This window comes from Ictidomys tridecemlineatus, chromosome 5 (assembly GCF_052094955.1).
Source record: "Ictidomys tridecemlineatus isolate mIctTri1 chromosome 5, mIctTri1.hap1, whole genome shotgun sequence".
Classification (NCBI taxonomy): domain Eukaryota; kingdom Metazoa; phylum Chordata; class Mammalia; order Rodentia; family Sciuridae; genus Ictidomys; species Ictidomys tridecemlineatus.
This window is the reverse complement of record NC_135481.1, coordinates 195,850,235-195,877,819: the sequence shown is the minus strand read 5'-3', so window position 1 is coordinate 195,877,819 and position 27,585 is coordinate 195,850,235. Positions and strand designations below refer to the sequence as shown.

Here is a 27,585-nt window from a genome sequence, read left to right as displayed (position 1 = left end):
TCCAAGACCCAGCTCAAGGGCCAGCTCAACACACAGTCCACCTCCTGCTCAGCAGGGCTTGCAATCTGGGAGGCTTTACCAGTAACCTTCTTAAGTAGGATAAGAGAAGAGACTAGAACAACATGATGAAATGGAATAGCATAGGAAGGACAAGGTTGACGAGAGGAAATAGAATACCTTGCACAGATGAAGAAGAGATTGCACAAACTGTTAAGTGCACGTCCAAATAGGGCACAATACATCCTACTACTGTGTATAATTATAATGCACCCATAAAAAATTTAAATTAAGAAAAAAACCAAGTGTCTTTAATTAAACTTATTTCACCTAGAGGGGGTTGCAAAAGAAAAAGTATTTTGAGTGGTGGTCGAAAATGTTTCAAAATCAATATTTTAGTAGATCTTCCCCAACTATTTGGATTGGAAAATTAAAAGTACACCCCAATCCCCTTACAGCCAGGGTTCCAGTGTAGCTGTTTCCAACAATTCCATGCGACCATGTAACACATGGAAACCCGGGGGAAGCAGAGGCCTAATTTCTGCTGCTCCTATTTCTGCCGGTGACCTGAGTCCTGAGAGCCAGGCTACTAGGTTTGGCGTCCTGCATGTCAACTGGGGAGCGTCACTCACAGTGAGTGTGTAGAGAGCATGAACCTCAGAGGCATGTGACACAGTGGCGGCCGAAGGTGCTGGTGGGCTGTGTGACAGCGAGCTCCGGGCCCAGGCAGGGATTCTGTGGAGTCCTGGGGGTTTTCGTGTTTTGCCAGGACAGAACTCACGCGTTCAGCCTGGTTCTGGTGTCTCCTGCATGTTGTGTCAGCCAAGAGAGTACACCCGGGCCCACCCTCTGAGCAGCGGCTTCCTGATTTCTTACTCTTCTGAGGATAGAAGAGGTGAGCTTCCTGGTGAGTCAGATCTGGGGTCCCCTCCTCCAGCTCCAATAAGAACCCAATTTCCTGTATTAAATCCTCCCTGGCTTAAGATAGCTACATCCATTTCTTTTACCTATAATTAAACTTTGGGCATTCCAATTGGCCCACATTCCTGTTTTTAAAATTAGATCGACTTAGAGTTTCCTATTTCTTCATTACTCATAACTCAGATTCTGCTCAAAGAAAGGCCTGGAAATAGACCTGGCAAGCAGGTATGTGGGTGACGGGGAAGAGATTGCCAATGCCTGCTTTATTTTTTCATATCCCTTTTTGGGGGGAAAAAAGTCAACTCAGGTGTTTTCTGATAGTTACGTAGGAGGTATGGGCTGATCTGCATTTTGTTCTTTCTTCTTTCTCTTTCAGCCCATTTCTGTCTTTTAAACCAACCTCCTTTTTTCAACCCCTCAGAGCACTTATTCTAGAATTTGTTGTCGCCCGGTTCTAATACTCACATAAAAGCCAATCAAGAATATTATCTAATGTGCTATAGTGTGTGTGTGTGTGTGTGTGTGTGTGTGTGTGTGTGTGTGTGGACAGCGGGAAGCTCAAGGTCACACGTGGGTTACATGTGGATGACCCTGGGGTTCATACCGAACAACTGTGTCCGTTCATATGAAATTCAGATGGAATTGGGCCTCCTGTGTTTTTATTCATTGAACCTGGCAATCCTGCTGCGAGGCTCCTGGGGAAGCAGAGGAATAACATTTAATCTAAGATTTAATAAACACATTCATTTATAAAAACAAAATATTAGGTCACTATAAATAAGTCCAGAGCGGTCAGAGGCTAATAGATAAGTCGTCCCCGGAGCATTTGGATCAATTCCTGCCTGATGCAAAGCCTCCCTCCAACAGGTGGATCAGGGGGTGCGCGAGAGGCCCGGCACCACCTCGAGGCCTGGAATGGCCACCCCCTGCTTCCTGGTCTGACGGGTGCACAGCCCTCGGCTAGTTGCCTTTCACGCTCCATATCTCCTTGCACATTCTCGCGTGGAAAGCAGGTCATAAGGATTGTCATTACAGACGTGGAAACTGAGGCTCAGAGAGGTAGGTGTCCACCCCAGGTCACCAGGGAGGCAGCCGAGGGCCAGGTAGCGGCTCAAGTCCGCGCTACCCGCGGCCTCCTGCTCCTCGGCCACGTGCCTCTGTGCGGTCCGCGAGGTCGCGAGACGGAGGAGGCCCCGGGGGCGGCTGGCCCTGGTGCCGGTCGTACCTCCTCTGGAGCCGGGCGCGCAGGTGCCGGGTTCTCCTGGCCTCCTGCGCAGGGAAGAAGGCGGCGGCGGCGGCGTGCCGCAGGCGCCGGGCGTAGGCCTCCAGCAGCAGCGTGGAGCCGGCCAGCAGCTGCAGGCTCGCGGCGGCCAGCGCGGCGGCGGCCTGGGGGCGCTGGGCGGGCAGCAGCCGGCAGCCCGCGGAGGTGAAGCGCAGGTCCCACTGGAAGCAGTGGCGGGCGGAGAGGAAGGGGCTCTGGGCCGGGGGCCGGTTGAGGAGGAAGGGGACGAAGTCCAGGACGGTGTAGGCCGCCTTGAAAGGAGAGAAGGGGCAGTCAACCGCGGGCTCTGGCACTGGCCACCCCGCCCTGCGAGGCCTGGGGACCTCAGCCCAAGTTCCCTGCCCTCATCTGCAAAATGGGTGCGGAGATGACCCCCGCTTCCTGGGAGGCCGAAGGTAACTGAGGCTGGCAGCAGATGACGCTTTTGCCAATTAAAAAGCATCTTACCTGTGTCACCATGATGATGACGACGACGATGATGATGACGACGATGATGATGACGACGACCTTTTAGCAGAATGCTTTAGAGAAGGCAAATTAATGCTCAAGGCCATTTACCCTCCGCTAAGCCCCTAGTGACTATTCTGATGTACTGTCCCCTCAAATGTGAGTGATCCTATGAGGTGGAGGCCAACAGGAGCCTCATTTAAGAGATGGGGAACCCAAAGCCACTGGGTGGGTTCACATGTGGCCAACTCGGGGCAGTCCCAGCCAAGGAGGGCGGTCTCCCCTCAGGGAGAACATCTCAGTAGCTTGGCAGGCAGGTGTGGGGTCTCCCACTGCTGTATTTTTAGGGGATCATGAAAATGTTTTTATTTTGCTTTAAGTTAGAAGAAAAAAAATGAACGTTTATGCCAAACATTTTCAACATGTAATGTATTTGCATCCATTTATTTAAAAATTTTTTTCATGGGGGAAGGAACCCATGAAAGTAGCAAGCAGCTTGGTTCTGCCACTTTGGGTTTGATGAATTTGGGGGAAGTTCCCCCAGCCTCACTGAGCCCCGGTATCCTTCTCTGTAAATGGGGATGATGATGATGATAATTCCTATCTCAAGGATCATGGTGGCGATTAAGGAAACTACCTTATTTCATCCATTCTGAGATGCATTTTTTTTTTTTTTTACTTTTTAACGTCTTTAAAATCAGGACGTGTCTAAAATCAATATGACCGGTAACTGCTCTCAGCAGCCACAGCAGGTCACGTTTTGCTTTCAGGTATCCCTTTAGCCTGAGTGCCCACACCGAGGTTTTAGAAAGTGATGTGCATTCTTGGTCTGTGTAGAGTTTGACTGCCATCTCAAAATGTCTCCAAAAGAAACTCTGTTTCAGAAGTGAATGGTTGGACATCACTTGTCTCTGTTCATATATGATACACAGCCAGTGTAACTCCACGTGATGTTCAGCCACAAGAATGGGATCCTAATTAGAGTAAGTTCTACACCATGTATGTATAATACATCAAAATGCACTGTACTGTCATGTATGTCTAAAAAAGAACAAATGAGAAAATTTAAAATGATAATTAAAAAAAGAAGTGAGTGGTTATGTCCACTGAAACAAAGTCCCAAGCAGCAAGCCACAAATATATTAGTGAAGCAAGGATTCATGTTGAGGGATGAACTTTAGCCTATGTTTTCTTGCCAAGTGACAACCCACGGAAAGGAGGTTTGTGCTAAGTAAGGCTGAGTCACGAACCCGTGTGTGAGGGCCTGCCACACCCGAAGCGCTCAACGAAAGCAGAAGGCGCTCCCAGAGCCCTGGCAGAGACAAGGTGGCCGAAGCCAGGAGGAGGGCTGGGCCCAGATGCTCCCCAGAGGGTCAGAGGCACCAGCGTCAACACTCGCAGAGACTCGGCCCAAGCTTGGTCAACAGTGCAGGAGAAAATAGAGGGGCGTCACCAATGTTCCTGTTGGCCAGAAGCCTGGGATACTTGTGACCTGGCCAGCGTCATTCAGGTTTGGGCTTGGGCGGAAGGACATCTTAGGAAAATTAACCAATCACTTTCTATTTTTCTTTTATGTGTATCTGAGAGGAGATGTGGTGAAATACATCTTTGTTAAATAAAAGTAAATTACTTTTACATGAGTATAATTGGAAGTCTAAGTGAAAATAAAGCATTGAGTCAGGTTTAATGAATAGCATTTCCTCTCTTATAACAAACAAGAGTGTGACTTGGAATTGATAGCATCTTGGATATGATGAATGAAGTCTACGTCAACCAGGGAACACTCTTAGACCATTCCCTGACACATTTCTTTCCTGTGACCTGTGGTAGGAAATGCATTTTACAGCATCTTCCAAGCACATATTATATTATGATTGATGAAAAGTTTCACGAAATAATACATAGCCTTATTATCTGCAATATACTCTCATAATTTTCTAGTTTATCTCATTAAAAAAAAGACAACTTATGTCATGATCACCTAAACTGATTTCTTGCAATTCAAAAAACAATTTTATAATATATAATAAGTATTTGATAAATATAAGCTCTTAATAGTATTAGCTCAGGGTCTGACATTTGGGTGTTTTTTATGCAATAGGCTTTTGTGTGTGATCTCACTATTAAAAATAAAAAATACAAACTGAACATGGGGGCACATGCCTGTAATCCCAGTGTCTCAGCAGGCTGAGGCAGAAGGATCGCAAGTTTAAAGCCAGCCTCAGGAGATCAGTGAGGCCCTAAGCAACTTAGCAAGACCCTGTCTCAAAAATAAATAAATAAATAAATAAAAATAGAAAGAGGCTAGCGATGTGGCTCAGTGGTAAAGCATCCCTGGGTTCAATCCCTAGTACAAATAAACAAACAAATATAAATAAACACAAAGAAAAGATTGGAAACCACAAATTGTGATCCGAAAGTAAATACAACCAACAGTAAGGAGATGGGAAATTTAAAATAGTAACTGCTGGCTTTGTGGTTCTGTGGTCTGTCCTGCATCTCCTCGACCACCCCGCCTTTGCAGAGCAACCATGGATAATACACAACAGATGGCAGGCTATGTTCCAATAAAACTGGATTTACAAAATCAGGGAGCCAGCTGGATTTGCTCTGAGAGTCACAGCTGACTGACTGATGGTCTAGGCCATTCCTATCCAGGCGTGAGCTATTAGTAACAGCTACTATTTATTAAACCTCTTTTGTGTGGCATGTAACTCAAATGCAGGAAATGAGGCTAGAGTGTTTGGATACTCCTGCAGGGCAAGTGATTTTCAGGGTTCTGGGTCTTGGCATCTGCACCTACAACAGGAGGTGAAAATAGAACCACTTCCTAGGCCTCCTGTGGGGATCAAATGGGTTCATTTGCCGTTGCCCAGGCCACATGGTTTATCCAAGGCCTTTGTTTTGCAGGCAAGTAAATGCAATTGCATATCAGGTGGTTTTTTGTTGTTGTTTTTTTCCAGTACTGGGACTGAATGTAGGGATGCTCTACAACTGAGCTGCACCCCAGCCTTTTTATTTTGAGACAGGTCTTGCTAAGTTGCTGAGGCTGGCCTTGAACTTTCGAACCTCCTGCCTCATCTTCCTGGGTAGCATTACACGTGCGTGTCACTGCGCCCAGCTCTGCAAGTCCAGGGTTCAGTGAGGCTGCCCCTTCCCTCCAGGAACTGACCTGGGTCATCTGCCCTCCCAGCACTTACATCATACTTAACCATAAGTGTGACGGGCACAACTGGCAACTTCTGAGCCCAATCCACTGCCGCCTGTGCCAGCAGGAAGGCCATGTGGTCTGTGGCCACTGCCACAGCTGTGACCACCAGGAGCAGGGAGAGAAGCCCCAACCTCAGGAGACAGCGCAGCAGCTCCTCCCGGGACAGCTTGGGTCGCGCTATTCCGAGCAGCCACGGGGGTGGAGGAGCCACTAGGTGGGTGGCCTGGGCCTGGGCCAGTTGCCGGGTCAGCTGTGGTGTCTCATAGACGTTGTCAAACCGCAGGTCAGTCAGGTAGCGGTGGAGGTACCAGGCAGATTCCACCAGGAGGCCCAGCATGAACATCCCGGTGACCACCCGCTGAGTCCCCAGTGCTGCTGCCCGGGCCAGGGACTCCAACGCAGAGAAGTCCTCCAGGACCCCCTGAGAGACCCTGAGCATGTGAAGCCGGAAGGCAGAGCCGTTTCCCTGGCTCTCAAATGTCAGGCCCCGGCTGCCCGATCGGCTGGTGGGGCCCAGTGCGGTGGACGCATTGCGCAGCTGGTGAGTGGTGTTGAGCAGACTGTCCAGGGAGCCCTCGGTGACGCACCTAAGCACCTGTCCAGCTGCACCCATGTTGGCCAAGACGTTTGGCACCACGGCAACAGCCAGGGTGGCAGTACTGTAGGACAGGAGCAGCCGGCGTCCCTGTTCCGTGCCCAGGGTGGGCACACTGAGCGCGAACAGGCAGCGGACCGGGGGTACCAGGCCCAGGCCCAGGAAGACCAGGAGTCCACACACAGTGGCTATGATGCCCGAGGGTCCTGAAGGGTAAAGCCACGACGAGACCAGCCAATGACAAACCAGTTCTGCGGCAGCAACAGCCAGGCAAGCGCAGAGGAGAAGCTGGGTCAGCAGCTGGCCACAGCTGGCTGGGACAGGCTGGGAGAAGGCATCCCAGGCAGCCTGCAGTGGGTCAAGGGCCTTGCGGATCCCCAACTGCCAGAACCTCCACCTGCACACAAGGAAATGGGAGGACGCTCCATCAGGGGGCGGGTGGGCCTGTCACCGTCCCTGCCGCTCAATGCCAAGGCCTGCTAGCGGACGCCACCCTTTTGCTACGGAGGCAGGCCAACTTTCCAGATGGGCCAATCAGAGCTAACCACTCCCACCCACGTGACAACGCTGAACCAATCACAGCCCTCCCCAGGCTGGGTCTCGAGGGAGTGGTGGGCGAAGAGCCCAGTCCTGCGCAGCTCCTGAGGGTGGGGGGCACCTGCCCGGCTGCAGGAGCCCGTAACCTAGAGAGGACAACTGGCCTGAAAGAAGGAGTCAGGGAGCAGGAAGCCCAGACAAAGGGAGAAGGATCAAGGAGTGGGAGGGGCAGGGACGGAGACAGAAGCTGTTTCCCTGAGCTCACCATCCGGTGGCCCTGGCCTTTATCATCTAGGGGCAAGGAAGGTGGGCCGTTAGCTGGTGGCAGGCAGGAAACGGGGAATGATGGAAATGGACAAGGTGTGCACCCCTGAAACACGCAGGGCAAGGATGGAGGGCATCGCCTCTGGTCTGTTCCGATTCAAACCCCTGCTCCACTGCTCACAGCTGTGTGGCCTTGTTCCTTAACCCCCTGTGCCTCAGTTTTCTCATCTGTAGAATGTGCCTCCTAGGGTCATTCTGGTCACATCATGAGCACCACCTGAGCTATATCTGTCATTAGCGGGTCAACACCTCCAGGGCAGGGGCCTTGTATCTTTGGGTCAGTGATACATTCCGAGGGCCTGGAATAGTGCCTGATAAGTATTCATAAAGATGTGGTACTCATAAGTCCTCATGGAGCATGGCAGGATGGCTCCTGTTTGCTCAGATCAGCAGGAATCAAGGCCAGCAGTGAGGGCAGGATGCTGGAGGAGGTAATGAATGCTTGAAGGTAAAGAAAAGGTAAGACATAATTGTCCCTGTGTTGGGCACTGAGGTGAATTAAGTCATGGGCCACACACAGGACAAGTTCACAGTTAAATTGGGGAGATATGAACAGGACATTAGAGCGTAAGTCCACCATAAAAGGTCTCTCAGGAATGGTCAGCCTGGGTCTGCACTGGGGTGGAGAAGGTGGAGGGTCATGTTTACCTGGGAGAGTCAGGAGGGCTTCCTGGAAGAGGTGATATTTAAGCTAGGGCTGGGAGAACAAGTGTCATTTCTTTCGTGGGGAAAGGAGGCTGGGTGTCCCGAACAGAAGGAGCAGAGCATGAGAATTCCTGCACTCTGACTGCTCCCTTAGGAAACAGGGTTGGGGGACTTGAACACGCCGTGACGCATGAGGCCTGGGGCCCTGGACCAGAGGCCACATCCTGGGGTCCCAAGGGCTGAATCCAGTGTGCAAATTTGCTTTGTTTTGGTCCACGCCGTGGGTGTGTGAGAACTGCCGTCATCTGGATACAGGAAGTTTCACATTGCAATTGGGATTTCTAGCTTCTCTTGAGAAATGAGAGCCTCTGGGTCAGGGCTCCTGCCTTTGCAGCAGGTGGACAGAGCTGAGGATCCACGGCCCCCTTTGACAGGGATGCACCCTTACAGGCTGTGCCCCACCCTTCAAGGTACAGGACCGAGGGGCCCTGCCCAGCACAATCCCATCTGGCTCTTGAAGGCATTTGGACGGGGGACTAAACGCCCCTTCTACCGTCTTACTAGTGTTTGGCACAGGGCAGCTGATGAAATACCAGTTAATCATAAAATCATAAAAACCAGTACGAGGTCGCCCTGGGAGCCAAGTTCCATGCTGGGAATTACAAATGACAAGGACACCTGGTGACATTTACCGAGTGCTCCCTCGAGCCAATCCCTATGTGTACATTTCCTTACTCAACGCTCACAACAGTTTCATAGACACCATTATCATTCCCACTTCACAGATGGGGAAACTGAGGCTCAGAGAGGGGGAGGGTGGACCCAAGGTCTCGCAGCCAGGGCATGGAAGACCCCGAGGGCTTATACTCCTCACAACAGATTGCTGACCTTTTCTCACCTGTGGCCCTCACTGTCCAAAGTCCCCAGACCTACCCGGTCCTGACGAGGTGCTCAGCAGCTCCACAGAGGCCCCTCATGGTCCCTGAATGGCAGTCAGTGTCAGGCAGCAGTGGCAGGTGGAGTGGCCATGGGGGGAACCCTGTGCTTCTGCTTTTCTACCCTTTAAGCCCTCCTGGCTGCCTGTCCCGCCTGCCTGGGCCCACCTCCTGGGGGTTGGGTGAGCTGCCTCACCCTTTCCCATAGAGAGGGCCAGTGGAAAGTGTGGGAGGAGAGCAAGAAGTTTCCCAAGAAATATCTGCAATCCCCCTAGCAGGAAGGTAGGCTTTGCCCCATTTTACAGAGGAGGAAACCGAGGTTCAGAGAAACCAGCTCATTCACAGTAATGCGAGACAAACAAGTCAGCTCTGCTTCCCCTTTCTCCCCGTCCCTTGTGTCCCTTGTTATTGCCCCAAGGGACCCTGGTCCCTAACTCTTGGGGGGGGGAATCCACTGGAGACAGTGGGATCCCTGATGGTCACAGAGGTCTGTGACTGGTCACTGCTCCTGTCCACTGTCCTACTGCCTTGGAGGGAATAATTCAGATGTGTGATCACCTTGCTGTATACCCGGCATTACAAACAGAAGGCACTCAATAAATGTCTGTCACCCACATGTACCTTACGCTGCCGTCACTTCCAGGCTGACCTGAAAGCCAGTCCCACGGGAGTAGAGACATCTCCCCCAGCATCTCTGCACCCCACCATGTCGGGATGGACACAGCTAGATGGCCTCCCAGGCTGCCTGTCGTTTGCCCTTCAAAGGCACGTTCCCTGGGCCACTTGCTTAGATCTAAAGAGGAGGGTCCTGCCTCCCGATAAGGGACGTGACCTCTCATAGTCTCATAGCTGAGTGTGGCTAAACTCTCCTGGGCCATGCGTCCCTGGAAGCCTGGAGCCTCCACATCCGCAAGAAGCAGGCACAAAAATCTCCAAGGCAGCCGCCATGTGCCTCAGGGCTGGGAGGGAAGCTCACACACAAAGCAGGTCCCATGGAACGGAGAACTGTGACCGTGTGGGCTCCTTTGGGAAAGGCAGCTGCCCCACGGCCCCAGCCAAATGTTAAAGCCCCACAAAAATGAGGCACGGGTGGTGCTGATCCATCATCAGGTGCCAGGCCAAAGGCAGCAGGAGGGTCACCAACTTGCAACCTCTGCAGGGGGCAGCAGTCAGGCCTGCTGTCCAGCTGTCCAGCTGCAGGGAGCAGGGAGCGCTCCGTGAACTGCAGGGGCCCTGGGCTGTGCCCAGCAGACAGGAACTCAAATGCCAGCTGTGCCAGTTACTGTGCTATGTGGCCTGGGGCAAGACAGAGTCCCTTTCTGAACTTGTGCGTCCTCTGTTATAGCAAGGAGAGTCTATTACCTACCTCTTAGGATTGTTTGAGGACCCAGGGAGATAATGTGTGGAGTATCCAGTAAGCAGTAGATAAATGCTCATGCCCTGCTGCCTCCCACCTGGGCTGGTGGCTCTGCCTGAGGGAGCTCCGGGCTGCTCAGACTTGCTCATGCAGGCCTCTGTGATACCCCCTAGGCCACCGTCACTGGGTCCCTTCACACAGGGAGTCGAGGCACTGGGCTGGTCAGAAGGGAACCCACTAGCGCTGGCCCGGGTTCCACAGAGCCACCAGAGAGCTGCGTGGTCAAGAACCACTCAGTTGTTTCCAGGAGGTCTATGGATTGGGGACTGGAGACTTGGGAAAGGAAAGAGCAGAAGGTATTTTTGGCTTTTTTTGACATTTGTGGGCAGTCACCCCTGCCCACCTAAGGCTGCCTGACCTCAAGGTCCACCACATCCGGAAGGGGCTCTGAGTCATCCACACAGAGCAGGCCTGTCGAGGGGAATTTCTGGGTGAAGGACTCAGAGGCATGAGACAGAGGGGAACTGGGTGCCCAGCTCTCGGGGCCTTGGTCTAGAAGCACAAGCAGAGGTCTGTCAACTCCTGGTGACACTGGGTGTTTAGCTCGTGGGTGGAGAACAAGGCCGCCATCCAGATGGTCAGGAGAGCAGCGAGGTGGTGGGACCACCGGACAGAAACGGAGCGGGAGCCCCGGCAATGAGTCACACGATGTGATTTTCTAATAACCCCATAAAAAATGAAATTGATTTCAGTGAAGCTACTTTATTCAGTCTAATATACCCAAAACAGTATCCTTTCAAATGTCAACTATCCTGCCAAATATTATCCTTTCATATGTGAAAAATAGGGAATATTGCTCCTAGGACAGTTCCCTTTTGTATGTCTCATGTTTTTAGAATCTGCTCGGCGTTGTGTTCTGTGACACGCCTTGATTCAGACCAGCCACATGGGGAGGGCTCAGGCCCTCACTTAGCAAGTGGCCTCTGTGTTGGGCCGGGCAGGAGCCAGCTGCCCCCTCATCAGAGACAGTTCCACTGGGCAGTGAGGCTCCCCACCGTGGCCACCAGGGACACTGAGGCCAAGATGGACCCTCCAGATGGTGTAACCTAGGATCCTGGGTTCCAGCGCCTTCCCAGGCCAGGAAGGTGGCAGAGTGGGAAGAAGGGGGCCAGGGTGAGAGGACACGCAGCTCGGGACTGGGGTCGGTGACCGTCCTGGCTCCCAGCCACTGTCGCCAGGTGGCACGAGGGCCCCACATCGCTAGCTCAGAGAGGGGAGAGCATCTGGTCAGGGCTCCTGCCTTTGCAGCAGGTGGCCAGAGCTGAGGACCCTCACAGGCTGTGCCCCCCACGTTGCTAGATCTTTTCTTTCCCAAGAGAAGTGGGAATCCAGATTTTTAAGTGAAATCGGAACTTTAAAGATGAGCAACCCAGCTGGGTGCAGCCCTGTCATCCCAGCGGCTCAGGAGGCTGAGGCAGGAGAATCACGAGTTCAAAGCCAGCCTCCGCAACTTAGTGAGGCGCTGTCTCAAAATAAAGAATAAAAAGGCTGGGGTGTGGCTGGTGGTCAAGTGGCCCTGGTGCAACCCCTGGGAAAGAAGGAAGGAGAAGGGAGGAGGGAGGAGGGAGGGAGAGAGCCCGAGAGAGAGAGAGAGAGAGAGAGAGAGAGAGAGAGAGAGAGAGAGAGAGAGAGAGAAGGGAGGGAGGGAGGGAAGAGAAAGAGGAAGAAAGAAAAAATAGCAGGGGGGGGAAGCAGCCCATCAGCAGCTGAACACTCACCGGGGAGGGCCAGAGCGTCTGACCCAGGCCTGGGGGGGGGGCACCAGGGGGGCACCAGGGGCAACCTCTGGTGGTGACTAAAGCCTGTCACCCTGTGTGGGGTCTGCCTCTGGACCTGCTTCCGGCTCCTGGCCCCTGGTCCCCTGGCCCCAGAGGTGGGCTTGGGAGGGCCGCACTGAAGACTCGTCACTTTCTGCCTTTTGTGGTTCCGGATATTTGGTCCCAGGTTATTCTAGATGTTTCCATGAGGATGCTTTTGATGAGATTAACGCTTAAAATAAATGGACTCTGAGTCAAGCACCTTGCCTTCCAGGATGGGGGGTCCTGCCCATCAGTGGGAGCCTGACGGGAACAAGGTGACCTGGGAGTCTGCGGCTCCTGCCTTCAGTCCCAGGCTCGCTGCTGGACGCGGGACTCACGAGGCCCACAGCTGTGAACCCAGGGCTCACGTTCCCTCGCTCTTCCCTTCTTGCCCACAGCTTTGCTCCCTGGGTTTCCTCATCCGTCAGGAATCACAGTCCCCGAAGATTCAGAGGAAAATCTCAGAAACAAACAACTCACCAGTTTTAAATGACTTTCATCTTCGTCATCACTGTCCACCTCTTCCTGGGCCTGATTTGTAAGATGACCGTATCCTAGCCACGGAGGAGGAGGGAAGGTGTAGATGTGGGGTTCGATGTCACCCACCGTGTTAGGCACCGCGCGGCTCTGGGAACCCATCCGTGAGGGCAGGGGGATTGCTGCTCACACCATCTGCGTGTCTCCCTCAGCCCTGCAGCGTCACCTGGGGCTCCCTGTGTCCCTGGACCAGCCCCTGCCCAGGCGGATGTCTCCTGGAGGCCTGGGCTGGGAGGTGCTGCTGCACCCAGCCTCCTGCCCTCTGTCCCTGGCTGTGGATGATGGTTTTGAACTCCAGCCAGCCAGCTTGTTTCCCGTTTCCTGTTGAGCCCTGCCCTGCGCTCCCATTTCTCAGATTAGGAACTGAGTCCAAAGTCACTAGAGACCCCCTCAAGCCCTCGCAGCATGCTGGGGTGGAGTGGCATAGCCCCTGGACAGCCCCCTGGACACTGTCCAGTGACTTTCATGTCACCTTTGGCTTTTCCCGTGGGTCGCGGCTCCCATTCCTCTGCCCTCTCGACTCTGCATCTGTTGGCACCCATATTGGAGTGCGCACGCGTCCGAGGCCCCCGGGTAGCGAAGCCTTTGGGTGTGATGCTTCACCAATGTCGGCTGCCGAGGTAGCCTCCAGGTCCCCGAACCTCAAGAAGAGTGGCCTTCTGACATTGTCTCTTTAGGGACCCGTGGGGTAGCTGGCCGGGCTATAAACCCAGGAGTAGGACGACTGGGTCCAGGGAGCAAGGATAATGACCCTCCTGGCCACTGCCGAGTCTCTGGCGGGCTCCGGGGCCGCCGTCTGGCCTGCAGAGCAGAGGCCTGGTTTCCTCCCGGCCACCACCACTTCGTGTCCCCTCCTGGTTCCTCCCATCCTACTGACGTGTGGTTCTATCTTCTCTTAATTTGCATCTCCCTGATTACAAACAAGTGCGTCTGGCCACTCTTCAAACCTGTGGCCGTCTAGAAGTAGCCCTTTTCCAAGCTGCATCTCCTATTCTTGCTTATTTCCTCCGGGGCTGAGTAGGAGGGTCCACAAACAGCCGCCAACCAGCCCCTGAAACCTGCTGATTCTGGGCAGAGTCAATGTCCTGGACTGTTGTTCAGATCTTGGAGAAGCCACCCCAAGAGGGACTCTGGAGCCTCAGTGGCCATCACGACATGCCAGCCGCTAGTTCCTTCCCTGCAGCCACGTCACAAAGGGCAGAAGCAGCCATCCCTGAGGACTCGGTCCAAGGAGAAAAAGGAGCCAATAGATCAGCTCGAGGCCGGCGTCCGGGGGCTCCTTAGGGCGACAAGCTGTCAGAACAGGAGGGTTTGTCCTTCCTGGGCCATGGCTCCTTGTGTGGTTCACACCAACCTGGTACCTTTCCAGGGACTGAGCACCACCCTCCCACCTCGCCATGGAGCCTCTGCAATAGAGCCCTGTCCTCTGCCCCGGGTCCACTGACCCTGGTCCTCTGCCCCACGACCTCTGCCCCAGGTCCTCTGTCCCCCAGGTCCTCTGTTCCCCAGGTCCTCTGTCCCCCAGGTCCTCTGTCCCCCAGGTCCTCTGTCCCCCAGGTCCTCTGTCCCAGGTCCTCTGCCCCACGTCCTCTGCCCCATGTCCTCTGCCCCAGGTCCTCTGTTCCCCAGGTCCTCTGTCCCCCAGGTCCTCTGTCCCCCAGGTCCTCTGCCCCCCAGGTCCTCTGCCCCGGGTCCTCTGCCCCACGTCCTCTGCCCCAGGTCCTCTGTCCCAGGTCCTCTGTCCCCCATGTCCACTGCCCCACGTCCTCTGTCCCCCAGGTCCTCTGCCCCCCACGTCCACTGCCCCAGGTCCTCTACCCCGGGTCCTCTGGCCCCCACGTCCACTGATCCATGTCCTCTGTCCCCCAGGTCCTCTGCCCCAGGTCGTCTGTCCCAGGTCCTCTGTCCCCCAGGTCCTCTGTCCCCCAGGTCCTCTGCCCCAGGTCCTCTGTCTCCAGGTCCTCTGCCCCACGTCCTCTGCCCCCCACGTCCACTGCCCCATGTCCTCTGTCCCCCAGGTCCTCTGTCCCAGGTCCTCTTCCCCGGGTCCTCTGCCCCCCATGTCCACTGCCCCATGTCCTCTGTCCCCCAGGTCCTCTGCCCCAGGTCCTCTGCCCTAGGTCCTCTGTCCCCCAGGTCCTCTGCCCCAGGTCCTCTGTCCCCCAGGTCCTCTGCCCCCCACGTCCACTGCCCCAGGTCCTCTGCCCCGGGTCCTCTGCCCCCATGTCCACTGCCCCATGTCCTCTGTCCCCCAGGTCCTCTGCCCCAGGTCCTCTGTCCCAGGTCCTCTGTCCCCCAGGTCCTCTGCCCCAGGTCCTCTGCCCCAGGTCCTCTGTCCCAGGTCCTCTGTCCCCCAGGTCCTCTGCCCCAGGTCCTCTGTCCCCCAGGTCCTCTGCCCCAGGTCCTCTGTCCCAGGTCCTCTGTCCCCCAGGTCCTCTGCCCCACGTCCTCTGCCCCACGTCCTCTGCCCCTGGTCCTCTGCCCCAGCTCCTCTGCCCCACGTCCTCTGTCCCCCAGGTCCTCTCCCCCAGGTCCTCTGTCCCCCAGGTCCTCTGTCCCCCAGGTCCTCTGCCCCATGTCCTCTGTCCCAGGTCCTCTGTCCCCCAGGTCCTCTGTCCCCCAGGTCCTCTGCCCCATGTCCTCTGTCCCCCAGGTCCTCTGTCCCCCAGGTCCTCTTCCCCAGGTCCTCTGTCCCAGGTCCTCTGTCTCCCAGGTCCTCTGCCCCAGCTCCTCTCTCGTGCTGAGAACAGGAAGCCCTTCAGCATAGGGCCAGCAACACCCACTGAGGGCTGTCCCCCGAGGGCCAGGAAGAGCTGCTTCCTATGGGGAGCTGCAGAGAGGGTTGTCACCAGCCAGAATGGGCAGAAGCTGGACTCTGAGACTCGGGGCCCCGCTGGGTGGAGGCCGTCCCTGCCTGGCAGCCTTCCCTGCCTCTGGTGGACTCCTGCCCGCCTGTCCCAGCCCCCGCTGCCTCCTCAGGCAGTCCTGAGCGTGGCCTCTGACCACTGTACCCACGGGGAGTCTCATTTTCTTCTTCACCCGAATCATGACTCAGAGTCATTTCTTCTATTTATTTATCTTCCTGTTGCCTGTCCCTCCTGTTAGGACGGAAGTTCCATGTGGGTGGGGACAGGGAACCAGCACATCAAGCTTCTAACTAGACATTTGTTGGGTGAACAAATGGGGGAAGAAGTGAACCAGATCAAGACCCCACGAGAGAGGCCAAGATAACTGTCTCCTACTCTGGTGTAGATCCACGTGTTGAATATTTGCCGAACACGTGGCATGGGGCAGAGGCTGGCCTGTGTGCCAGAGCTGTGGCAGCGAACCAAATAAAATTTGTATTTTTGTAAGTGTATATGCTGGAAGGAAAGAAGGCGATGACTTGGCATCCTGAGAACTAAGAGGATGATTAGGGCAGCGTAAGGGTGGACAGTAACAAGGGTGACCTAGGACCTGGATAAAGTGAGGCCAGGAGCCACGCGTATATTTGGGTACAGAGTGTTCTAGGTAGGGGGACAGCATGTGCAAAGGCCCTGAGGTAGGAGAGTTTGAGTGTTTGGAGTCGAGGAGGGGAGAGGAAGCAAGTGGAGCCATAGGCGACCATGAAGTCCAGGAATTTGGGGGTCAGTGGCTCTCTCGTGTTCACAGAGGCAAAGGATCTCTAGAGCCAGTGTTGATTAACATTCTTTATTTTGTAGCATTTTTGATCATAAGTATTTGAGTCATGATTCCTCTGGTGACAAGTCCATGGGTTTCTCTGTGCATGAGCCTCTCACTGTCCCATGTTAGGGATCAGGGCCACCCAACCCTAGTGGGCTGAAGCTGTAGTTCACACTGACTGCTCCCAGGAAGGAAGTGGAACCCAGTCTGCAGCTCCGAGGGGCCTCCGCCCTGCCCCTGGGGAAACACCTCTGACGCACTGAGCTGTAGACAGGAGCCCTGTGTCCCCGGTGCTGCAGGGAGCCCCGCTCAGGGAGCAGGAAGGGGAAGCGGGAGGTGGCAGCCTCTGCAGCTGCCGATGCACCGCCCTCCTTGCCCTCCCTCGGTGTCTCAGCGGCTGCCTCTGGGGAAGCCTGCCCAGCCCCGCCACCTGCTCAGGAAGGTCCCCAGGTGCCTGCCTGAGACCGCCCCCAGGCCACCCCCAGGCCCTGATTGTTCCTTAGACTTTCTCCCCCACCCAGATGCGATCTTTGCTGAATGAACACACTCCCCACCCGGGAGGGGCAGGGGCGGGAGGGCGGGGAGATGACAACCAGTTCCTGGGACAAGAAATGGGGGATGACCCCCTGCCACAGAGGCCCGCGGGGCCACCTGCAGGAGGGTCTTGGCCGGCCATGGTCACCTGTGAGAGGGCAGGGCCGCTGCTTGGCCTGACCCCAGATTAGGGCCAAGCTGAAGGATTCCAGGAGGAGAAGCGGAGCTCCCGGGAGCGTGGCGCTGGGCTCCCGAGACCCGGCTGTGCTGGGGGAAACAGCAAGGGACCCTGCCCAGGCCCTCCCTTCCTCCCGTCTCCAGGGACTGGAGGGTGTCACAGGGTGGCAGCCACACAGCGGTCCCAGACCAGGCCCCAGCGGGCAGAACCCCAGGCAGGAAGCATCGGGCCCAGAACTGCGCAGCCCCAAGCCTCTCTGGGAACCTTGGAGATGAGATGGTCTCCCAGAGAGGCCCCAGCAGCCCACTGGGGAGGAGGCTGCTCCAGGGCATGGGGGCCTCTCGCCCCACGTACAGGACAAACCCCATTCTAGATCTGTTAGGTGGCTAAAGTGGGCTCTCTATCCCGCCTCAGAACGCTCCCAGAGCTTGCCCTCAGGCGCAGACCTGGGAGGTCTGGGGCCTTGACCGCATGAGAGAGGAACCTGTGGGCCCCAGTGGACCACTGGAGGTTATCCTTGCTCTGCTGCATACTGGATGACAACAAAGAACTGCTGGATCATCCTGCAGGGTCCTAGCAGCAAGTGATAGTGACAGTCCTCTGGGAGGGCCCAGCCCACAGGGAAACCCCCAGGAAGGCTCAGAGGGTCCGAAAGGTGTCGTTGGTCAAGGTGAGTGGTTCTGTGATGTTGGCTGAGTGGCTGTGGGCCCAGTCCGGGAAGGTGCCCAGCTGGAAGATGCTCTGGGCCCAGGTGTTCATGGCCACGCTGAGCAGCAGGACGCCCATCACGTTCATCAGGAGACCTGTCCGGACCTGAGATGGAGCCCAGGCTGAGGGAGGGGCCAGCACAGACCCACGTACAGGTGAGGAAACCTAGATCCCAGCAGGAGTCACCCACCCAGAGCCCAGGGAGGTCACCTGCCCAGGTCCCACCACTGGAGAGCAGCCGTGTCTGATCGTGATGCCCCTCCCCCACAGACACACATGAGCACAGGCCACACGCGCGTGCGCGCGCGCGCACACACACACACACACACACACACACACGCGCGTGCACACTCTGCAGGTCCAGGGGAGGCTGTACTTGTCTATGGAGATGCATTTCCCCCCTGGAGAGTCCACTTCTTGGAGCAGCTGAAGAGGACCTGCCTGCGCTTCCCCCTGGACTCTGGGCCACTGGGTCTCCTGCGTTGAAAACGCCTGCTTTCCCATCTGGTTTTCTGCTTGCTTCACCTTAGTGTCACCCAGGCTTGGATCCCATGGGGACAAAGATGTCCCCTTGGGCAGCTGTAGACGAGTGGGCGGTCTGTGGTGGTCACTCACTGTCCCTGGGTCTCTCTGCTCCTCTGGCTGCCTCTTTGCTCTCTGGAGCCCTGTAGCCTGTGCGTCTGCCCCCACTGTGTCCCCTCTGCTCCACACATCCCTCCTGCCCTAACATTCGCTCCACTCAGTGCAGAGTCGCCTCTAAAGACATCTCTGTCCTGCCTGGAGCCCCACAGAGCGACCCAGGCCTGGTGCCCGCACTCTGCCCATCGTCTCCGCCGCCGCAGGCACAGCAGCCTTCTGGGTGCTTCTGGAGCATGCCCAGGGGTTTGCGGTACCCTCTGCTTGGAGAGCTCTGCTCCCTTTTTTGTGGAAGACTGACTGCCTCTCAAGATCAGGTCTCAGCTACTGTCACCTGCTTGAGAGGCATCCCATCCCTCCCCTCCCATCAAATTCATCTCTTCCGTCCCCTGTTCCGGGTTCTGTCCATTTTCTGGAGCTCAGCAATATTCACATTTCACGTTCTAAAAGCTCTGCCACCTGTCTCCCGGCCTCGCCACGCTGCTGCCCCCAGTGGTCAGAGCGCAGAATGCACCAGCCCTTCCTCTGCTCTTTCTTCTTCTGACCCTTGGTCCCTCTCTCTCCAGTTATCCTGCTGGGGTCTCCTGCCTGCTGACGCTGATCACCCCTCTTGGCTGTGTCAGCTCAGGACGCTGAACAAATGCTCCAGGCAGCCAGTGGGGAGGGAGGAGCTGCTGGGGGAGAGTGGCAGGCGGGAGGGAGGGAGGGTCTGGGGCCAGAGCTGGGAGAGGGGACGGGAAGCCCTGCTCAGATGCTGAGCTCTCCCAGCCACCCACAGGCCTCTGCTTCCTTTGTCTCACTCCTGGGCACTGAAGCCACCCCCTAAGTCCCAGAGCGTGTCTGCTGCCCTCTCTCCTAAAGATTCTGGGCACGGAGCTGCTGGTCAAACAACCAAGAAAACAGCAGTGCCCAGAGAGAGGGGCAGGTCCCTCGTCCCTGAAGCAAACTGTGGGGAGCAGTCACTAGGCGTGTTTGCTGGAATGGCCTAAGCGTGGGCCTAGCCCAGAGTGTTTGCTGAAACCTGTCCCCAGCCTCATTCAGAACAGCTGTTCAGAGACTGGGGCAGGTGGAGGGCGTGGGTCCAGCCTGGACGCTTTGCCCAGTGCCCGGTGCCCCTCCTTCTGCTTCCCAGGCTGTGGCTAGGAATGCCCAGACTCACCATGTCTTTGACCAGCAGGTGTCCGGAGGCGAAGGCGATTGAGTTGGGGGGCGTGGAGACGGGGAGCATGAAGGCGTAGGAGCAGCCGACCGTGCCCGGGATCATCAGGTACAGCGGGTTCACTCTCAGGCGGATGGCCTGGGCCAGGAGGGGACCAAGACACAGACAGACACCGAGCAACCACATGAGTGATAGAGACAGTTGGAAAGAGAAGGACTCGGAGGCACAGAGATGGGCAGAGTGACAGAGAACAGGGACACAGAGAGACCGAGACATGCAGCCAGAAGTACAGACAGACACAGGCAGGAAGGGGCCAGCAGACCAGGACGAGATGGAGAGAGGTTCCCAGTCAGTGCCATCGCAGGGCCACGGGGCTGTTTCATTAGGGAGCAGCTGGGGCCGATTTAGCCAGGACCGTCTCATGGGAGCGAGCATCGGAACTACCCAGGGCTTGATGGCTGCCCTGCTCCCCAGAGGGGCTGATCCAACAGGTCTGAGCAGTTTCTCCAGTGATGCTGCTGCTGCCGCTTCCAGGGACCACACAGGGACTGAGAACCAGGGCCCTGACATAACGCTCCACACCTGGTCCTCCCCCGGGCACCTGTGTCGGGGCTGGCTGCGTTTCAGTAACAAGGAGAGCTCGGGCTGCATCATTGCAAGCATCCCCACATTCTAAGCCTTGTGGAGTAAGCTGTCTGTGGGTTGACCTCAGGCAACAGTCACCAGCGCGTCACCTCTGCTACATGACAGATTCACCAGCAATTCATGTCGGTCAATCTCTGCCATTTTACTTAAGATAGGACATCGGGGCCCCTCTAAGGAGTTTCTGCAACCAGAAGCCTGGAAAATTCTGGGGAAGCTCTGACACCGCCCTCTGTGGATCTGATGAGAAGAGAATGTGTCCTGCAGAGGCTTTCCAGCAAGAGCAGGCTCTAGGCTCCCTCCTCTCCACCCCCCCCCACAGCACCCCTACTGCCAGGTCCCTGAGATCCTGGGAAAGGGTCTGACTGAGGGTGTGAGGGGTGCCACCCCACACTGCTGGTGGGAGGGTAAGCTGGGAGTCGCTTTGAAGAGCAATTTGCTCAAACCTAACCTTTTAAATGCACAGGCTCTTTGATCCAAGAATCGCAGCTGTAGGCCTTTTCTCCAAAAGCAATCAAGGATGCACAGACCCGGCAAGATCAAGGCAGCCTTGTTGGGTAATAGCAGCCTGGAGTCACCCATATGATCAAGAGCCCAAGATTGCTTGAACTCATCAGCAACTGTCCATTTAGAACGGAATATCCCCCAGTGGTTGAAAAAGCACACGTTATAGCTCTGTGCTGATTCAGTGTGACTTGTCTGCAAATTGATACATAAAATAAGCAAACTAAAACCCAAACCAGACAGAGCAGGCAAGAGGGCTTGTGTGCCACCACTGGCACTCCAGGCTTAGACACCGTACGTGATCGCCACATTGATTTGGTCAGTTTGGGATCATATTGAAACAGTCGTATGGCGTGGTCTTCTTTAATCTGTTTAAGTGTAACACCTCATGGATGGTTTCCTGAGGCTAACCCTGGTACAGATTCTTAGAAGACCATCTACCTGATCGTGACTATTCTTGTTGTTTGCATATGATCCTGGACTCACTTCGCTTCAGTATTTGCATCTTTGTTCCCGTGAGATTGGATTCTCTCTCTTTTCCCTTCTCTCTCCCCCTCTCCTCTCTGTCTGGATTTGGCATCAGGCCCTCTCTCTTTCTGTGCTGGGGACCAGCTGGGTGAGGTGGGAACTCTCTGCTCCTTGAAGACTTGCCCCCTCTCACCAGCAAAGGTAGATTCTGGATAAATGGCTCCAGCGGGTCCCTGATGAGACTCCACCCCCCCGCCCCGGGGGCTGGTGATTTTAGAGCAGAGGTTCTCAATCAGTGTGATGATCCCCCCAGGGTCGAAGCTAGGGATGATGCTCAACACCCCCACAGCCCACAGGACAGCCCACCCACCGCAGAGAATTCTCTGGCCCAAGTTCTCAACAGTGGAAAGGCCTGCTTTTGAGAGGGGCTACAGCTTTGCCTGTTCTTAGAATCTCAGATTTTCCACATCATCCAACTTTGGAAATTTATATCTTCTCAGAAAACTCTCCATGTCACTGCAGGTTCATTTTCCCCAACGAGGGCGTTTCTGGTTTGTTTGTTTTTCACTCTGAACATATTAACTCATATTTATGCATTTCTTGAAGCAAAAAAAAACCCTATCTTTTAAATGACACCGTGGTTCTGACACTTCCCCGCATTTCGGAAGACAGAAGTGACACCAGGGTCCCTAGGAGGGCTCTGTCGCAGGGAGGGGTTTCCCTGCCCCGGGAAGGCGTGCCCCCCCCCCTCGGCCCCAGGGACCCTCACCAGCTCCGCCAGGATGGGCAGGAAGATGACGATGGTGGCCGTGTTGCTGGCGAACTCGGTGAAGAAGGCGATGACCACGGTGACGAGCAGCACGGCCAGCACCGGGGGCACGTTCTGCAGCGGGTGCAGCTGCCCCCCGATCCACGCCGACAGCCCCGACTCCTGCGGGTGGGCACAGCCTTCACACCAGCCCACCCGGCTGCCCGGGGGGTCGGGGCGTTGCCGCAGGGACAGCGCTGCCCCTGTGCAGACGGAGACCCGGGGCAGAGGGGCGGGGGCATGGCCAAGGGCACCATCGGAGCCAGCTGCTTGGCCTCCCAGACTTCACACCCTACCAGCCAGGGGCTGGAACTCAGGGTCCCCGTGACCCATTTGGTTAGAATCAGAAATTCTGTCTCCATAGGCTGTAGCACCCCGAGGCGCCAACTTGAGCGGGAGTGAGAAGATCAGACCCTTCCCCACGAGTCTCACTCCTCCAACGATGGTGATCAATTAACAAAATCTCAACAATTGCTATGCAAAATATTCATTATTGTTGTAATTATTATATGATCATATGTTGATATGTACCGAAGTATTATATATACGATATACTAAATATCACATATAATATGGAACAAATGAACATATGTCAAAAGCAACACAGTCAATGATCATTAAGAATAAAGATATTTATGATCCATAATAAGGATGCCTGTTACAATGCTAATGTAAATACTAACATTATTGGCGTTGTACTACTGTTTCCCGTCATAAGAATTGTCATGACGGAGGCTTTCTGGGGCCAGCACCTGCTGCGTTACCTGCTGACTCGTCCCAGCCATCCTGTACGGTGGATTTTATCGTCCCTGTTTTATGGGGAGAGGGTGGTGGTGGGGAATCCGAGCCTGGAAAGGTGTTGTGATTACCTGCCCACGGTCCATCCCCCAAATGGTGACTGAGATCCACATCCGATTCATGAGCTGACATGCTTCTGCAAAGCTCCCCACACCCCACTTCCTCTGGACACACTACTTTGTCACTTTATCTCTTAATTAAGAGCAGCACCCAGAGCTGACCGCAGTCCTCCAGGCCAGGGAAGGAAGGGAAGAAAACCCCCTACAGTCCCCTGAGCCACTCTCTAGCCATGCTGCGCCGCCTGCGGGACTGAGAGCTAGGGCCAGTGCTGCTGCGCACTGCCCCCTGGTGGTGCCACATGAGATCACAACGCAGCTCCATGGCTCTCCTGTAGCTTGTTTTCTCCTCAAAAACGGCAGAAGTATAGGTTTAGGAACTGATCAAGGGCAGAGTTGGATGAAGCCCTAACATTTAAAATCAAATGCATTCCTGCCATAGTCCTTCTATCAACCCAGGATCCTCTGCTACCAATTCACATTGTTTTGCCAAAGAAACCTGGCCCATTTTCTTTCATGTTTAATAGAAGATTCACCGTTTATTCAGAATTTCAGACTTCATGATGGCTTCTAGAACACGTTGTAAGTAAAACACGTTGCTCTATTTACATGAATAAAACACTACACTTGGTTGTACAACGTGACTTTCAGCTTACCTTCAATGCATGAATAATAAAGGCTAAAAATGTTTTCACTGTGGAAAGGTCCTTGCAGAATCGGGGTGTTTCTGCTCCACCTGCACTAGCCCATAGCCCAGGACGGGCCTCCCTGGCCTGGGGACACTGCGAGGAACTGTGGGGCCACTGGCTTTTCCCATAGGCCGCAGCGCTGGCCCAGCCGGGCACATGCAGTTAGACGGAGAGGGAGGTGGCAGGGAATGTCAATGCGCCTGCTCAGGATGACGCCCAGGGCCCCCGCCTCTTGGCCTCCGAGAGCCGGGCCTCCTGCCATCGGCCCAGCAGCCCCCAGGTCCTGGGCGCAGCTCCTCGCAGGAGGGACTTTGGGCAGCTCCTGGGGCTCTGCTGGGGACACTAAGGGACTTCACCTTCCCTTTCCCATTCCTCTGGAATCGGAAGCTCTGTTTCCTAGGAAACGCACACCCCAGGGATGTCCCCAGGATGTCCCCAGGGGTGCCAGGAACCAGAGAGAGCCAAGTCAGGGGCAGCACGGCCAAAAGTGGAGAGAAGCCTCCAGAGTCAGGGTGCTTCTCGGCGGGCTCCTCCCTGCCTGAGCCGCCCTGGGCAGGCCGCGAGGCCTCTCTGTGCCTGACTCCCGAACCTGTAAACTGGGGACAGCAGTGCTGTCCTGACGCTGCTGAGAGAGAGAACTGATGCATAGAGTGCCCAGAGAAGTGGCCAAGGACCCGGGAAGAGCCCCGTGCAGCACCGAGTCACCAGATGCGGGAAATGGCAGGACTCAGAATCACCCAGTGCAGAGGTCAACTGTGTTCCTTGGTGGCCCCAAGGATGACAAGACCGAGGGCCACCTGCAGGACGGGAGGGAGGGAGGCTGGGTTAGCGTGGTGAGGCCCCCTCCCCCTTCCTACTTCGTCCAGATCCTCTTCCCGGGCCTCCTCTCCACGCAGGGCCACCTCTTACGAGCAGGCCGCTGCGGCTCAAGTTCAGGGTGTGAAATCGACTCTCCTGGGGTCCTCAAACTCCCTTAAGAGGCTCGTAAAACAGCAGCCTCCGCTGTGCCTCTACAGCCCTGAATAAGAATCTTAGGAAGCAAGACCAGTGACTCGGATTAAAGGAAGGAGAACAAAGAGTCCTGTATGCGCCTGTGGGACCCTGCATTCATCGCCGCGTTTACCAGCTGGGTGACACTGGGCAGGCGGCTTACCATCTCTGTTCCTTGGTTTCTTTAAGTGATCGTGAACAAGTACAGGTAAAAAGAGTCCCTGTACATACTCAGCACTGAATAAAATTATTATTACCCATTTGATTCATCACACAACATAGTGCTTCCTCAGTGCCGGGCACTCTGCTAAGTCTCTGCTGATATTCACTCACTTGATCCTCATAACAACCCCCAAAGCAGGTGGCACACACCTCCACGTCACGGTTGAAGAAACTGAGGCACAAAGAGGGTGAGTGATTCTGGGCTTGGGGTCTGGGCCTCGGCCATGCCACCCAGCTCTTGTCCCCCACCATGATGGGGCAGTAAGAGGGACGAGCCTCAGGTTCCCCTCAGGAGCGGGATGGGGAGGGCTCGGGTCTCTGCCCCGGGGTCTGCTCCACTCGGCACCAGGCGCCTGTGACTTCAATCTGTCGGTGGAGAAGTGGCTCTTGTGACTCCTGTATCTGAAGGCCAAGAACAAGGCCACTCTTTCTGCCCTGAGATGGTCACACATTCGCGGCCATAGCGGCTGGTCTGCACCTGGGGGCGCTGTTCTTCCAGCTCCTTTTCTATATTGTCATCCATTTTCAAAATCGCCGTCTATGGATCCTAACGACATACGCTTGCTGGGCATCACTCCTGGGTGCCTGGACCTGAGGGGTCCACTCCTGGGTGCCTGGACCTGAGGGGTTGGGACAGGTCTGGTCCCTGTCCCCATGAGACAGATCACCAATAAGCAAACACTGCCCGGATCTGTCGGAGAGTAGATGAGGTACAACAGAAATGAGCAGGGTGGGAAGAGAGGAGCGGAGGGCGGGGTGACTCTAGTTATGGTGGCCTGGGAGGTCGTCTCCAAGGGGCTGAGACATGGACGTGGAGATCTCAGGAAGACTATTCAACAGAGAAATGTGGTGCAAAGGTCCTGGGGTGCATGTGAGTCTGACGTGGCTGAGGAAGAGCCAGCGGTCAGAGGGACTAGAGAGTAGTGAAGGAGGGAGAGGTGGTGTCAAGGTCGGGGAGTCAGGCAGGTGCCAGGCGGCGCGTGGGCTCGTGTGCAGGCCTGGGAAGTCCCTGGGTTTGTGCTCACGTGTGTGGGCAGCCGTGAGCACACGGTTTTGCCGCAGAGCCCTGCAGTGGGGACACGCTGCAGACCCACGTCCACGAGGCTGGGCCTTAGCTCTCGGACTCAGCCCCGGGGAAGCCACACGCCCAGCCTCAGCTGGGCCCCAGCCAAGGATCTCCAAGCCTCGGAGGCCTGGCTGTGGCCCGGCCAACACACTGGGCCGTGCCACAGCTTTGTCACTCCTGGGCTGGGCTTCAGCTGCCCGGGGACAGGATGGTACCAGCAGAGGCTGGGAGGAGGGGGCCACCACACAAAGGCCCTGTTGAACAGAACCCGCCGCTGCCCAGGCCCGGGCCCAGAGCCAGCCCCGCCTCCCTGCGCCTGGCCCCGGGAGCAGGACCCGCCACTGCCCAGAGGCTCCGGGAGGCGAGGCCGCCCTCCCAGTCCCCTGCCTTGGGCCGGGCTGGGCTCAGGTCCCTGTGCTGACGGCACCATGGCTCCTGACCCCAGCTCCCCTCCCCAGCTTCCAGGCAGGGCAGCCAGTGAGGCAGGCCTCAGTGCCCCCCACGGAGGTCGAATAAGTAAGAAGGGCGGAGCTTCCAACCCAGGGGACCTGTTCACTGCGTTTCAGGCCAGACCTGAGTCACAAGTCACTTCCTCCAGGAAGCCTCCCCTGATACACCCCCACAGGAGGCGACAGCGAGAGGGGCAGACGAACCAGGGTTCTTAACCAGCCCTGCTACCAGAGAGCTGTGTGACCTGGGACCAGTCACCTAACCTCTCTGGCCTTGAAATTCCTAAAATGGACACCAAAAAAAGTCCTTTTGTTCGCCTGTCATTTGTTCTCCTTGAATTCTGCTCACTTGTGTGCGTTTCTCTTTCTGGAATAAACGGTCCTCATCAGCAGGTGCCTCACGGAGGACGTCACGGAGGACCTGTGTGTGCCTCCCGCATGGGGGGGGGGGCTCGCGGGGGAGGTTCAGCGTGCAGTCAGCTTGACCTGGCCCCAGAAGAGCCCTCTGGCCCACAGTCCTATCAGCTCAGGCCCGCGGACAGTGGACACTGGGAGTCCAGGGCCTGGCCACCTCTGACCAGTCAGGACGCTCTAAAGCCTCTCCCTCTCTCCTCTCCCTCCAAGGGCGCAAACTGAGGGCCCGCTGCCCACCACGCAGCTCAGAGTCCATGTGGCCCCAGGAGGCGGCGAGGTGGTGGACGGGCACTTGCCAACCTGGGTCATTATCATCTTACTGCCCCCGTTTCTTCTGTGGAGGAGAACAGTTCGTCTGTGATTCACAGATGAGGAAACTGCAGCCCAGAGAGGTGGAGAAGCCCGTCAGAGCACCCGTGAGAGGAGGCAGAGCTCAGCCCCCAAATCCGGTCACCTGCACAGTATGCCCTGGTGACAGGTGTCCTGCTCGGGACGGGACCTGAACTGAGAATCAAAGTGGAGGTGAAGTGGAAGGCCCGGGAGCCGGGATCTGGTTTTCTCTGCCTTCCTGCAGAGTGAGCCCGGCTGGCTGTGGGCGTGGCCCGGGGGAGGTGGGGGCGGAGCCCAGGGGCCAGCTCTGGCTCCGAATCGCAGGTGTCCAGGGGCCACCGGCCTCCTCCTGTCTTGCCGTTTGCCTTTCGCGGGCAGCAGCAGCCCTGTGCATCCCGCCTGGGAGGTTCACAAGGGGCTGGGAGGTTCAGTGAGCTCTCTGCCCGGCACAGGGCGGGGCCTGGGACTAGCACGGGGCTGGACCCCAGCTCCCAGCAGAGCGCTGGCTCGTGACCTTGGGGAGCTCCCTAATTGTCCACACCTCAGTCTTCCTTCCTGTAAAACAGGGATGGAGGCCTCATCTCTCCCTGGGGGTCAGTGTGAGGATTAAATGAGATGATACAA

The 27,585-nt window shown here is 56.1% G+C and overlaps 2 protein-coding genes across 8 annotated transcripts in view; both read right to left on the bottom strand.

Moving 5' to 3' along the window:
* Positions 1-1,549: 1,549 nt before the first annotated feature.
* On the bottom strand, positions 1,550-12,749 carry Ocstamp (osteoclast stimulatory transmembrane protein). The gene is made up of 5 exons (XM_078049085.1): positions 12,591-12,749; positions 10,670-10,738; positions 7,008-7,136; positions 5,848-6,900; positions 1,550-2,451 (listed from the first exon to the last, which is right to left on the bottom strand). The coding sequence occupies exons 1-5, from the start codon at positions 12,747-12,749 to the stop codon at positions 2,041-2,043; spliced, it is 1,821 nt and encodes a 606-aa protein (XP_077905211.1). The 3' UTR covers positions 1,550-2,040.
* Positions 12,750-16,321: 3,572 nt separating this feature from the next.
* Positions 16,322-27,585, bottom strand: part of Slc13a3 (solute carrier family 13 member 3) — a 60,922-nt gene continuing 49,658 nt past the window's right edge. For 2 of the 7 annotated variants that reach the window (XM_078052030.1, XM_078052035.1), the window contains 4 exons: positions 21,909-22,070; positions 19,526-19,663; positions 18,107-18,309; positions 17,684-17,835 (listed from right to left, as the gene is read on the bottom strand). In XM_078052030.1, the coding sequence (XP_077908156.1) occupies positions 17,817-17,835; positions 18,107-18,309; positions 19,526-19,663; positions 21,909-22,070 (522 nt within the window). In that variant the 3' untranslated portion in view covers positions 17,684-17,816. Of the gene's footprint in view, positions 17,836-18,106; positions 18,310-19,525; positions 19,664-21,908; positions 22,071-27,585 lie in introns of those variants that run through there. The other 5 variants (XM_078052032.1, XM_078052031.1, XM_078052033.1 and 2 more) reach the window with 4 other exon arrangements.